The 12,546-nt window shown below is 39.0% G+C and overlaps 1 protein-coding gene and 1 long non-coding RNA gene across 4 annotated transcripts in view; one reads left to right on the forward strand and one right to left on the reverse strand.

The window, feature by feature from the left end:
• The window catches only part of LOC133667155 (uncharacterized), a 30,810-nt gene extending 30,183 nt beyond the window's left edge, over positions 1-627 (forward strand). The window contains exon 3 of the long non-coding RNA XR_009832347.1: positions 490-627. This is a non-coding gene — a long non-coding RNA (uncharacterized LOC133667155). The remainder of the gene's footprint in view (positions 1-489) is intronic.
• LOC107998828 (uncharacterized) overlaps positions 1-11,298 on the reverse strand; it is a 15,225-nt gene extending 3,927 nt beyond the window's left edge. For 2 of the 3 annotated variants that reach the window (XR_003697933.2, XM_028667221.2), the window contains exons 1-12: positions 10,696-11,298; positions 10,256-10,394; positions 9,999-10,132; positions 9,621-9,867; positions 9,353-9,472; positions 8,660-8,886; positions 7,737-7,946; positions 7,194-7,434; positions 6,422-6,702; positions 6,038-6,359; positions 5,499-5,972; positions 4,294-4,424 (exon numbers count right to left, since the gene is read on the reverse strand). Coding sequence is in view for 2 of the 3 variants with exons in the window: in XM_028667221.2 (XP_028523022.2) it covers positions 4,294-4,424; positions 5,499-5,972; positions 6,038-6,359; positions 6,422-6,702; positions 7,194-7,434; positions 7,737-7,946; positions 8,660-8,886; positions 9,353-9,472; positions 9,621-9,867; positions 9,999-10,132; positions 10,256-10,391 (2,523 nt within the window). In the remaining variant the exon portion in view is untranslated. Of the gene's footprint in view, positions 1-4,293; positions 4,425-5,498; positions 5,973-6,037; positions 6,360-6,421; positions 6,703-7,193; positions 7,435-7,736; positions 7,947-8,659; positions 8,887-9,352; positions 9,473-9,620; positions 9,868-9,998; positions 10,133-10,255; positions 10,534-10,695 lie in introns of those variants that run through there. The other variant, XM_062083602.1, reaches the window with a different exon arrangement.
• Positions 11,299-12,546: the final 1,248 nt, after the last annotated feature.

Below are 12,546 nucleotides of genomic sequence, written 5' to 3' on the forward strand. Positions count from 1 at the left end.
GCAAATAAAAAAGCCTGCTTATTCGAAGACGAACTACGAAGTTCGATTCCACGTTGAGGAGGACTTGGAATCGGAATTTTTTCGAGATACAATTACGCCAGAGAACAATATTTGCACGCGGAAATTAAATGAAATTAAGGAGAGCGCACGATTTTCGCCGAGGTATTCGCCATAAAAATATAAAAATTGATAAAAATAAAGAAAATATAACGCTCTTTCGTTCTCCCCTGTCTATCTATAATAGAAATTTAACAAAGTTAAATCGAGATTCTCTTCGAGCGTCCAAGTTTTATTCAATTAGAAAAGTGATTCCGCATTTCACCCACGATAAAATCTCTTTCTTTCGAGAAACTTATTATCCGCGATAACAATAGCGAAAAGTCGAAGAAATAACAAACGACGATGATACATTTTTTTCTTTTTTTAAATCGGATTATCATCGAAAGAAAAAATGAAATAAGATAAAATAAGATCTTTCTTTCTTAAAAGAGAGAAATGTCTCGCGCAAGGGACGAAGACAGGAGAATGCTTTGTCGCACGAAGTTTGGAAAGCTTTGAAGACGTTACCGAAGTCCACTGTCTCGCGGGAGGCCAGACGGGGAACGAGTAAAGAATCGAACGTCGTTTATTTTGTTCGAAGAGAAGAACGGCCACCCCGGACGATGAGAACATTAATCGGGTAAGTAACAATCGTCTCAGAAACCTCTACAAGGGAATTCCAATTGCTAACTGCCATGTTCTGTGCCAGAAAATCGGACACGGTTTTATCGATTTTGTACACGAGTCCCTCGTCCACCTAATACCGTCTGAACCGTGAACCGAAATAACCATCGAATTGTCCTTTTTCATCCTCTTTCATTCCGTTTGCAACGAGTTTGAATTTTTAATTTCGTCCGTCTGATTTCCTTTCTTTCTTTTTTCTTTTTCAGAATGGAAGAATCAGAATTCGCGAATCCAAGACAATTGAGGAGAGAGGAAAGATTTTCCGGGGGAAAATATGGTCGGCAGGCAGGATCGAAGACGGGTGGGCAAGTTACTTGGTTAGCTCGGTGTTACTTCATCCGAGGAAAAGAGGATCGAAGAATTTCTCGGTGAATGGCGTTAGTCGAGGAAAATAGGATCCCCCAGGATCGTGGCTGACGAAAAATTTGGTCGTCGCTGGTTTCACAGATATCGACAAGGGAGGATTGGCCTAACGTCCAACCCCAAGCGAACCTTGGCTGACACCTATTAGGATTGCTTTAACTGGATTCTCCCACGAATGCCGAAACGTTTAAGGCCATCCAAAGACTCCGCTAACCTTCGAGGAAATCCCTTTGAATCCCGATGAAATCTCGACGGGCGTTCTGTTTCGGGAAGCCAGGTGAGCGATTTTTCTTAATGAGCGATCAGAAAAAAAAATTTTAATCCGCTTTAAGCGTTCGTGTTCTTCAATTTCTGTTCCTCCGTTTTTTAGAAGCGCTGACTTTGTTCTCTCCTGGGTTGAAGTTTTTACACGCAACGGGTGAAAGAACGGGAAGAAGAAAGATGAATTCGTCATTTCATGATGAATCGTGTCCAATGATTTGTATTTTATTAAAACATTCCTCAACAAAATGTCTATGCTTTTCAATCCTTCTATTCTGATTTTCGTCATTGAAGCAATTGTAGCGGATTTATTTTTCATCGGATGATTTTATTTCCATCTTTTTGTACGTAAAAATCGAGGAAAATGAAATGTTCCCGGTAATAGTAACGGGATCGATTCAATTGTAAATATTTTAATTCGATATAGTCACTAGACTTGATTGAAAATTGCTAACGACTCTTTATTGCCAAATACTTGTGTTATATCGAAATAAAAATGGCACGTATTAATTGTTATCGAAATATTTTGTATTGTATTTATCGTATATACTTTTCTTACTTTTCTTTTTTGTCCAATTCGACTGGCCATACTATAATTTTCTTCTACAATAATTTACACATTTGTTATATATTTTTAATTTCGCATTCGAATGTTATCGCAAAACATAATGAAATCGAGGATTAAATCACAACTTGAATTCGTTCTTGTTCAAAATGATTATATTCTCCAATGAGATTATATTTTTATCAAACTGTCTGTAAATACATGTTTTGCAAGAACATCGTTCCCATCGCTACTTCTTGTACTAGCAACTCGTTGTGGCAACTCTTCTCTTCGTTATTACGGTAACACGATCCTTTGAAGTAACGTCGCAACCCGATTTTATGATCTCTCCTTAAACCGAGGTTTCACTTCGCAGTTTCTCGTCCCCGGCTTTCCCGAAGCATTAAACCGGATTTCAAACTGCCGGTTGAAAATGCAAGAAAAACGGAAGTCGTTCTTCCGCGCGGAAGATTAAGGGGAGCGCTTGGTAAAAAGCGGCCATCTTTTTAAACACGTCCTTTGATTACGCTTGTAATCAAGCTCGATCTTGGCCGCGGAACGTTCGAACGTTCGTTTCTCCTCCTCCCTCGAAAATAATAAGTCTGCGTTAATTAACAATTGCTAGTACACGCTCGAATAAGCGAATAACTTCGTTAAAGATATTAAACGAGCGCAACATCAAAATATAATAAAAAAAATGACGCTCCGGTTTCAATTACAACAGCGTCGTAATTGAGAGGTTAATGTACACGGAATAAGTTCTCTCGTGGAAAATTCTTTTTCCGATTATTCTGGTATTTCTTTTTTTTATATACATATAATTTATGGTTTCGTGTATCTTTAAATTGTCAGTATTGTTTCGTAATCGTTTAAAATTAATTGTATTGTTTCTCCCGTTACTATTAAACTATGCCAATGTAAATGGAATAACGTTAACGGGGAAAGTATTATTCGAAATTAAATATCAAAAAGAGTGCCAAAAATGAATTTTATAATTGATTTTTCTATTATTTTCGAAAATACGAAAATACTATATTTCTTTATAACTTTAATCAATATATTACACGTACATACATAGTGATTATTTAACTCGATGTGTAAAGTTATTTCGAAAAAATTCAATCGTATTTCCAAAACTATTTTTTTTTTAATCCTTTTTATTTTTTTCGCAAAAAAAACGAAACAAAATAACCGTTGTTATTCCATGTTAGGAATAAAATTCATAAAATATGAATTGTACGCGTTTTTCGTCACTGAAAAAAAAAACGATAAAACAAAAAAGGATTTTTAATTCCGCGTATCTCGAAACGGTACGCGATTTCTCCTCGATTTGCCGATTTCCGTTGCGTCGCCACGGCCAAAACGTTTTACGCGATATTTAATAAATGATAATAAAAAAAAAAAAAAAGAATGATTTAATACACACGTCCCATTAACGCTTATTTGCGCCCCGATTAAAAGTCAATTTATATTCGTCGGAGATTCATGCGAACGGAAAAGAGGAACGATGCAGGAACGATCGGGTCTCTTAAACAGCGACGTGTGAGCGACGTTTAATTCTCGTTGTCAAGAAAGAAGTTTCCTGGGGGGAGATAAACGTTCTTTCCACCGTGTCGCACACACATACGCGCGGCAGATCTTTCTCTTTTTTTCATTTTTCGCGTACATGACTTCGAGTCTCATCCAATCAATTCCTTTCATATCGTATTAATCGCGATTAAAGGAGTTAGTCGATCCTAACACGCTTATCAGCGTCGCTATTAAATCGACTGCCACTCAACGTATATATATATATATATATATATATATATATATATACACATGGATAGATATAAGAGTAATGGGTGGCGTGTCAAGGAAGAAGCGGATCGTCGGAAATGGCAGAACTCGAGCAACGAAGTCTTGCGAACTCCTTGCGAGTTCCTCCTCTCGATATTATTGTCGTCGTCTCGAATCGACGTTGTGGATCCCCAACGTGTTCCCAACGCATTGGACGCGTACCACTGCGAAATTACTGTCCTGGAATTGCCTTCCGTGCACCGGAAATCCGTGCTCGTCTAATCTAATGAAACTGCGCGAACTGTGTGTAATTAAGGTGGCTCGCGGCGCGGAATGAAAGCCGGGCCGAAACTCCAGACCCGGGCAAACAGTGGAAACCGGGCGAAGGAGGATGCGAGTTTTGGAAATTATTACGGACAAATATTATCGAAGCTGTATATACATATGTCAACAAAATATCTGATTGTTGATCAATCAGAACCAACGCTCGTTTCGATCTCTTTTAAATTACATTATTCGATGTAAAGAAATATTCAGTAATCTTAGTAAACATGTTCGATCGAAAGAACCGCGAGAAGAAGAAATGGAGGGAGGGGAGGGGAGAAAGTTAGGCGGAAACTTACCCTGAACTTGCCGAGGGAGACTATGGCGGAGATTAGATCGCCGGGGCCGCGGTGGCGAGCTCGAGATCTGCTCATCGACGCGACATACGTCAAAGGGCTGGCATCCCTCAATTCCCTGTGTCCTGCAACCCCTAACAAAAATATTGATCTTGCTTGCCTGCCGCTCGGCTTCCTGTACGTAGGTGGTACACGCCTCGCCTTACGTAAAACAGTTGCGCCAGAAATTTGCCTACGTCATCGAACCGGGGACGTTGATTTAAAACGCGATACCCGTCCTCTGCCGCAGCGGCCGGCTTCAACGTGCGTTCATCCATCGCACGAGGTATTTCCACCTCGAATTTCCACGTCGCGTATGATATTCCCCCGCTCCTCCTCGCGTCAACGTAAATCTTTGTCACTTCCGCGCGTTTAGCCTCGCCCCGGATGAGTAACACTCCTCGTTCAATTTTTAATGCCGAGCACGTTTAGTCATTTAGTGCGCGATCACGGCTGGATAGGTTTTTTGAAAAAGAAAAAAGGGAAGAATTTATGCAAATATAAATATAAATTGGGATAAGTTTCGAAGAACTCGTGGTGGTTAAATGATATCGCGTAAAATCTTGAAAGAAAGAAAAGAAAGGGGAAGATGAAGATTAATATTTTTCGTTCGTTCTCTTTTTCCTTTTTTTCTTTTTTTTTTTTTTTATTATTTTATACGAACAAAGCCTCTTTCATTCCGGGGAAGCCGAATATTGATAAAAATTTTGCCATTGGGATTTTTCTTTTTTTTTTTTTTTGGATACTACGATATCGGTTTTTTTCTCATCGATTCTCGGCCAGGCTAAATACTCGCCGTGTATATATATATATATATATATATACAGTTGGGAAATAATTAATTTCACTCGATGTTGCTTCATTCGTAAGAAGCTCGGATATTTTCGAACAAGGGAAACTAGAATTTGCCCGTGAAAACAAGAAACTCGGAGGGGGTGGAGTGCGAATTTAATTAATTTTCTAAAACTCAAACACCCAAATACGTAATACCTTATTATACTTACTTATTATATAATACAACGACAAGTTTCCATCGAATGGAACGTAATAATGGAAGCAGTAAAGTTCGTTTAAGCAAGTTGCGTTCGCTGTGTTCGCTAATTTATCGTGTCAAGTTTTAGCTGGCGATTCCTTTTTCCTTTTTCTTTTTCTTTTTATCATTATCTCACCATTATTGTAGTCAGGCGCTCTTTGCGATCCCGTCAGGGAATCGAATAACTCGCTGGCTCTGGAATATATGCTCCTCCTCCTCCTCGCGATCGTGCTGACACTTCTAACCTTGCTCCACGTTGAGAACGAGCTGGGCCCTTTGTTCCCCGCGAACGTTAGATCGAATTTGATCGCTCTGTCTCCGGGAAGGAAAATCAGCCGCAAAGAATTCCCCGAACGTTCGATCATCCCCGCCATACTTTCGGCCCAACGCCACCCCTTGGACAAATGATCCACGATTCCGATGCCGGGTGTAACTTCCTCCGTCACGACAGATTTGCAGAACATCGACAACGATCCCATCTCACCCCGGTAAAGTTCTTCCCTCCTCTTCCAGGAGGTGGCCAACCAACCGTGCTCACGCGTACCGTTGAAAAGATCGTTCAAATACGGACGTAGAACAGGGTCGAGGATCTTTCGATCGTTCTCCATGCCTTGAACGAAATTTCTTACTTACTTGATCGAACGAGCCCAGTCTCTTCGAAGAATTACTCCTTACCGAAGTGTAGCCAGTGTAGAAGCATCTTGGTCATCACAGGCGTCGACTCCAAATCCGTGTTAACCGTTTCTCGATCCTTCCTAACGGCATCGACTAAAAGTCCAACCGAGTAGTCGAATTGGCTGGTCGCGTTGCAATGCCTCTTCCTCCTCGCGCAACCGTGATCGTGGATTCGAATGTTTCGTTCCGTTGCCGGGTGAATCTGATCCCAAGCCTGCGTCGAGACCAGCCTCAACAGGAACACGAGACTTTCCACCTGTTCCGTGGCGCAATACGATAGTTCCGGCAAGTTCGAGTAGCAACTGCGATTATCCGAATTGTCCTACGTGGAAAGTAAGTATTCTCTCTCTTTCTCTCTCTCTCTCTGTTATCGAAATTCCGTACCTGTAACAAAGCTTCCCTAGCGGCCAAAGCTTGCCCCACGATCGTGGTCAGATAGCCGAATTGCCTCTCGCTGTATCCGTGACAATCGTCGATGCTCGATCCTCTCCCGTGCGGCGAGGCGATGATCTCGCGCCATCTAGCGATAAGTTCGTTCTCCATGAGGTCGAGGGGCCTGGCAACGCCACGCGTTATCGAGAAGGAGTAAGAATGAAGCGCTTCCAAGTAAGATTCCAACGAACGGCAATCGGAGGCGTAAGAATCTTCTCGATGCGGTGTCCCACCTTTGTTGAATAAAACAGGAATGCACGAAATGGAATCGAAGCTTTTTCCAATCTCTTCTTAATTGAATCGCGCCGCGATTAAACAACAATCGTGCGATACATATACACGCGTATGTGTACAAGGCGTGTCGAGAAATGAATGCGGGATGAAAAACGGCAATGCGATCGAGGCGTGTCGTCGAAACAGCTTATACGAATGCAATACAAATTGCCGATACGTTCAACGGCCGCGATAATAGCACGTGTCGTTATCCTCACTAATTAAGAATTTCCATGGAAACCAGACGATTACGTTCCGTTTCGTTTCCACGCGTGTCGTCCACGTCCCCGAGATTATTGATTGCATTTATCGTATCGAAAAACGAACGAAGGGGAGTGGAAAAAAAAGAAGAAAAGAAAGAGATTGGAAAATTGGGGGAGGAAAATGAAAGGGAAGAGGTTTCGTCCTTCTAAATACGCTTCCCTTTCACCCCCCAAATTGAATTACCTACCTCTCACGCATTGCAGCATCACGTTGCAGCGCGGATAAAGGTAACACCTCAAGTTCTGGCATTTCAGAGCGGCGACCAACTCGTCCAACGCTAATAGAACGTGACGCGAGAGGGTATCCGGCGCCCAGCTCGTCAACGGATCCGGCCCACCCCTTTCCAGCCTCCAACGGTGCACGGTTCTCAATATGTGTCTGGAAATTACTCGTAAACGCACCTCTGGTGCACCGTTTCCCCGCGTCACCTAAGAAAATTTTCACCGATACACATCGCATCCACGATAGCCCTTCCCTCGATCGAGATCAATTTTTATCTCCCTCGACAATATTCATATTTTGATTTCGATCGATTCTCGGAGAAGGTAAGAAAAAGGGAGGATGCGTGTTCGACGTAAATTCACGTTGTGAATTATGAATTCGATGTGTGAAACAATGATAACGATACGATGTTGGAATAAAATTGGGAGGAGGAAGATCTCTGATCGCTAATCCGAAGAGAAATTCAAACGTGTTCGATGTTAAAGATTAATTTCCAAGAGTGAGTCACCTTCGGCTTCGTGGATAAATTCAAACTGCGCCCTTCTCGTAACTGGTACAAAATTTCGAGGAGCACGGATTCGGTGAGGGAAGGCACGCTGTCGGAGGCGTAGTGCTGGCTCATAATTTTCTCGGCTGCCGGGACACGTACCCTCCAGAGGGTTGCTCGGTTCTCGCAACGTGCGCCGGAACACGGGCCAACGGCCACCGCGTACATACCCTGGAACAAACAGGCGACAAACAGATGACGCGAAACGAACGGATCTGTCCCCTTTTAGGGAAGAATACAAATTGAAACGGAAAATCGAGTCTTCGTGCTTCTCCACTAACGTTAAATCGACGTTAAAAACTCGTTTATATTAACCGAGTTATCGATCCTTTAAACACTGCGCGTCTATCCTGGTTTACATTAAATTAGAACACGTACAGATTTGAACGCAGCCAGGGATGATAAAAGAGCGGCTGTTGCAATACTTATCTATCGGATGAAGAGCGTGAAACAGAATTTCACGAGAGCTCTCGAGACTTTTCGCGGATAAGGGAACCGGATTCGGCATATTGGAAACAAGCGTACTCGAACAAGTTGCACCATCTCGTTCAAAGAAATCTACGCGGTGTTCTCACGTTCTTTTTTCAACGATGGAGAGCGTTCTCTCCCCTTTTTTTTTTTAATTCATCGTTTATCTACAGTACCGATACAATGAGATTAATCGATGCTCTAATTACATGACGCATGCTCGTAAAACAGCGAGAGAGAGAGAGAGAAGAGTCGATAAACTTCAGTTTTCGATACATATCCGCGAATTGGAGCGAGACAAGCGGATAACGGGAATCGATGAACGAGAAATCGATCGATCGCGACGAATCGATCGGTCGTGAAGGAAGAAAATAAGATGTAATAAAAGTGCGCAATTATCAATGTTCCACACTCACGCTTTGCGCTGCGGTGTAATGAAGGAGAGCATCGCAATGATAGAGGGGTATTCGTTGAGGATAATCCGTTAAACAGGGCCACGACGACAACCCGATCCCGATTAACAGTCTAACCTCGACCTCGCGAGACTTGACACCGTCCACGCCGATTCTCAGCAATATCCCTTCGCTGTCTTCGATCATGGCCACTCGATCACGCCTCCTCGGCAATGATTCGTCCGAAATACCTGCAAATGTACGCTCATTTAAAGAAACGTCGCCAAAAGAATCGAATTAGATCGATCGTTGTGATCCTCGCCTTTTTTAAATACTCTACAGTCGTTATTGAGCAAATTTGTTGAACTTCCGGTATGTACATCGAATTACCAAGTTACTAAGTGTGTATTCTAGGTTATGTAAAGGGGTAAAGAAAGGGTTAAGGAAAGTAAGAGAAGGAGAAGGGAGGAAGGGAATGGTTGAAACTGTTTGGAGACACGCTGAGGTCAAACTAAAACTTATTACGTTGATAAAGTGCGCGAAACGAAGAGGAGTGGATGAACGGAGTTTCGCCTCTCTGTTTCGAGAGATTCCGAAAGACGTAGAGTAGTGTTTGTCGACCGAGGAAAAGGGAAAAAAAGATAAAAGGCGGAGTAACGTTTCAAAATCCTTCTAAAACTTTGGATTTTATAACGTTTGTCGTAATAAATGTGTTACCTGGCCCGTAGAATATCCGGCAATGATCCGGCTGTTTCAATATCTTATCGAGGATATCGGCCTCGACTACTTGACCAGGTGAAACGCAAATTCTGTCGTCTTCCGTATCGGTGGCGGTATCTGAAATCAGTGGCATTTTTCTCTATTTAATCCCTATCTGTCTATCCACACTCGAGATTCCAGATCGCATTCCATAAGAAACTCTTATGGAATGTACAAGTATGTACACACACACATCCTTTAAATAGTTGATTGGAGTGAAAAATACCTTGTTTGATAGATGTGGCTAATAAATTTGCCAATCTCGCTTTTACGAGATCCCTTCTCAACCTTCCCGCAACGTCTACGTATTCCCTCCAAATTTCCTTAGCACCTATCCCAAGTATCTTTAAATGAATAAAGCCTGGTAAAGATGCATCCTCCTCGACGCGCACGCTCGAACCGAATTCTTGCTCGGGATTTGAACTCGAGGCCGATAATGCATCTATCCGTAAAAGATACTCGAACTTGAGTCGCTGAGGAAAAAAAAAGAAAAGAAAGGAGAAACGATTTGAAAAATACAGATGCCATTCTCCGCGGATATTTCTCTAATTTTTCGATTCCACGAGTGATTTACCAGCAATTTTTGATCTCACTGCCAATTTACCTTTATTCGTCGTGGCTCGTTCAACGAGACGAGGAACATGGACGAGAATCTTCGATCGAGATCGCTTGCGCCCCGCATTAAACGTTGAACCAATTTTTCCACGGTAGCTTCGATCGCAAAGGCGTTAGAAACGTCTGTAATTGAACACATTTAACGTTGCGAAACGTTTCTTCGTGACAATCTTACGATTCTCGTGTGAATTCGTCGTTGTCGTCGAATCGAAAAGAAAAAATGAAACTTATCGAGAAATTATTCACCGTTTTCAGCCTCGTCGACCAGTTTACGGAAGTATGTGTTCAGATTGCACAGCTGACCTTTGGTGAAAGTAAGCCTCGTGGCCATTAATCGAATACCACCCTTTTTGCACGATGATCTGCTAGGTGCACAGCCCATTCTCTGTTGAAAAAAAAAAAGAAAGAAAGAAGAAAAGAGACGATGAAATTTCCGATGATATGATACGAAAAATTAATATTATCGTTATAAATTCGTATTGATACGTGATAATTTCTTTAATTGATCAAGATTGTAATCAGAAATTACAAGAATAATCGGATAGTTTAAAATCATTTCTAAAACTAATTAAAAGAAATTTCGATATGAAGTTTGAATACAGAGTAGAAATTTCACAACAAATTTTTATCGAACGATAAGAGAAACAGATTCGTTTGAATTTATCTTTACATTACGTATTACATACCTCTGGAACGACGATGAAGTCATGGGCATAGATTCACGACAAATACTGAACGAACACCATGTCACGGAGTTAAAGCTACCGAGTGACGTTTCCATCCCATCCGGAAAGATATTGACACTTTGCGATCGTACAATGTAAATATACCGAATGTCAATTATTATTCAGCAGATCGACTAACAATACCATCACAGAGTTCGACCGCTGGAATTACTTCCGATCCTGATTGTGTGTACTTGACTTCCGCTCCTATGAACGTGTATCCGTTGCCTACTGTCCATTATACTGTCATTACGATGTAATCAAATTAATTGCGCGTACACATGACTTCGAATTCACTTTTTGAACGAAACGAAAAAAAAAAAAATTTATTAAATTTATTATAATTGGTGAATATTAGAGATTAATATTATAATATACGCTTAAAAAATGTTTAAATACGGCGTATATGTTCCAGTGTAAAAAAAGATTTATATTTTTGATGAACAAATTCAATCAAATATAAGATTTATTGTTATTTATATGTATTCATATCTTTTTGCTTAGATTGTTGATATTAACTAATGTTGTTTGCATATAATATTTATTTATTATGATTAATTATTGTTGTTGTTGTTATTTATTGTTATTATTATTATTATTATCATCGTCATCATTATTAATAGAATAATTTGTTTAATTTATTTGAAATAAAAAAATTTAATTTATTATGTTTAAAATGAATTTTTTTAATTTCCTCTAATTTCATCTTAATATCTCCAATCTCTTTAATTCTCTTTCTCAACAAAAAAGTATTTAAAATTTGATTATATTAGATATTAATTATATATATTATAAAATATTAAACTTATATAATGTTTCAAAATTCTTTGCTGAATCAGATTTTTATTCATTCAAATCTTACCATTGTCGTTAAACGATGTGTCTCACGTCAAAACACGCATCATACATTAGATATTATACTTTGTAAAGTTATTATTCTAGATATTAAATAGATTATTATTCCAGATATGTATTGTAAAAATAATATCTTTATTTTTTATATTAAATATTAAGACATATTATGTATATTTTTTTAAAAAAAGAAATGATAAAAATGTTGTTTCATTATTGACATCCTATTGACTGTGATCATTCATAAAGTATAGACAAAGAAAGCAAATAGTAGAAGAAACACAGAGATAGAGTAAAAATGAGGCATTCAGCGCCATCTCTAAAGTGACGCGAAACTAAGAAAAAGGAAAGCAAATAGTACAAGAAAGATAAAAAATAGAATAAGAAAGTAACTGTCAATGCCATCTGTTGAGTGTCAAAGATATCTACGTAAGGATATCTATATAAGATAAAGTAAAACTATAAACAGGAAACAAAATAAAAATGATATCTTACAAAATTTTGTATTCGTATCAAAAAAAGTACGACTTACTATATGTAAATAACATATTGATATAGCAATTGTTTTCAATTTTATAATAATTTTTTTATACCGAACTGATAATCGCTTGTGACAAAAAATGATAACGAAATGCTATGAAAAAAGCATTGCACGTTTATTCTATATATCATCTCGTGATTTTAATCTTAACTAAATACTATATCGATAATATTGAAAACTATTAAAATGATAACGGATTTATTAAGAAATCAATTATCAAATATCATAATCTAATTGATTTTTTTTTAAATTAATATTAAAAGAAATTCTATTTACCTTTGATAAATATTTCATATCAAAATGATTATAGTTATGAAATTTATAAAATTTATAAATAATAATTTATAAAATAATAATAATTATAAATAATAATTTATAAAATATAAATTTATAAAATTTAATATAAAATTTATCTTAAG

Source organism: Apis cerana, linkage group LG13 (assembly GCF_029169275.1).
Source record: "Apis cerana isolate GH-2021 linkage group LG13, AcerK_1.0, whole genome shotgun sequence".
In the NCBI taxonomy this organism is placed as follows: Eukaryota; Metazoa; Arthropoda; class Insecta; order Hymenoptera; family Apidae; genus Apis; species Apis cerana.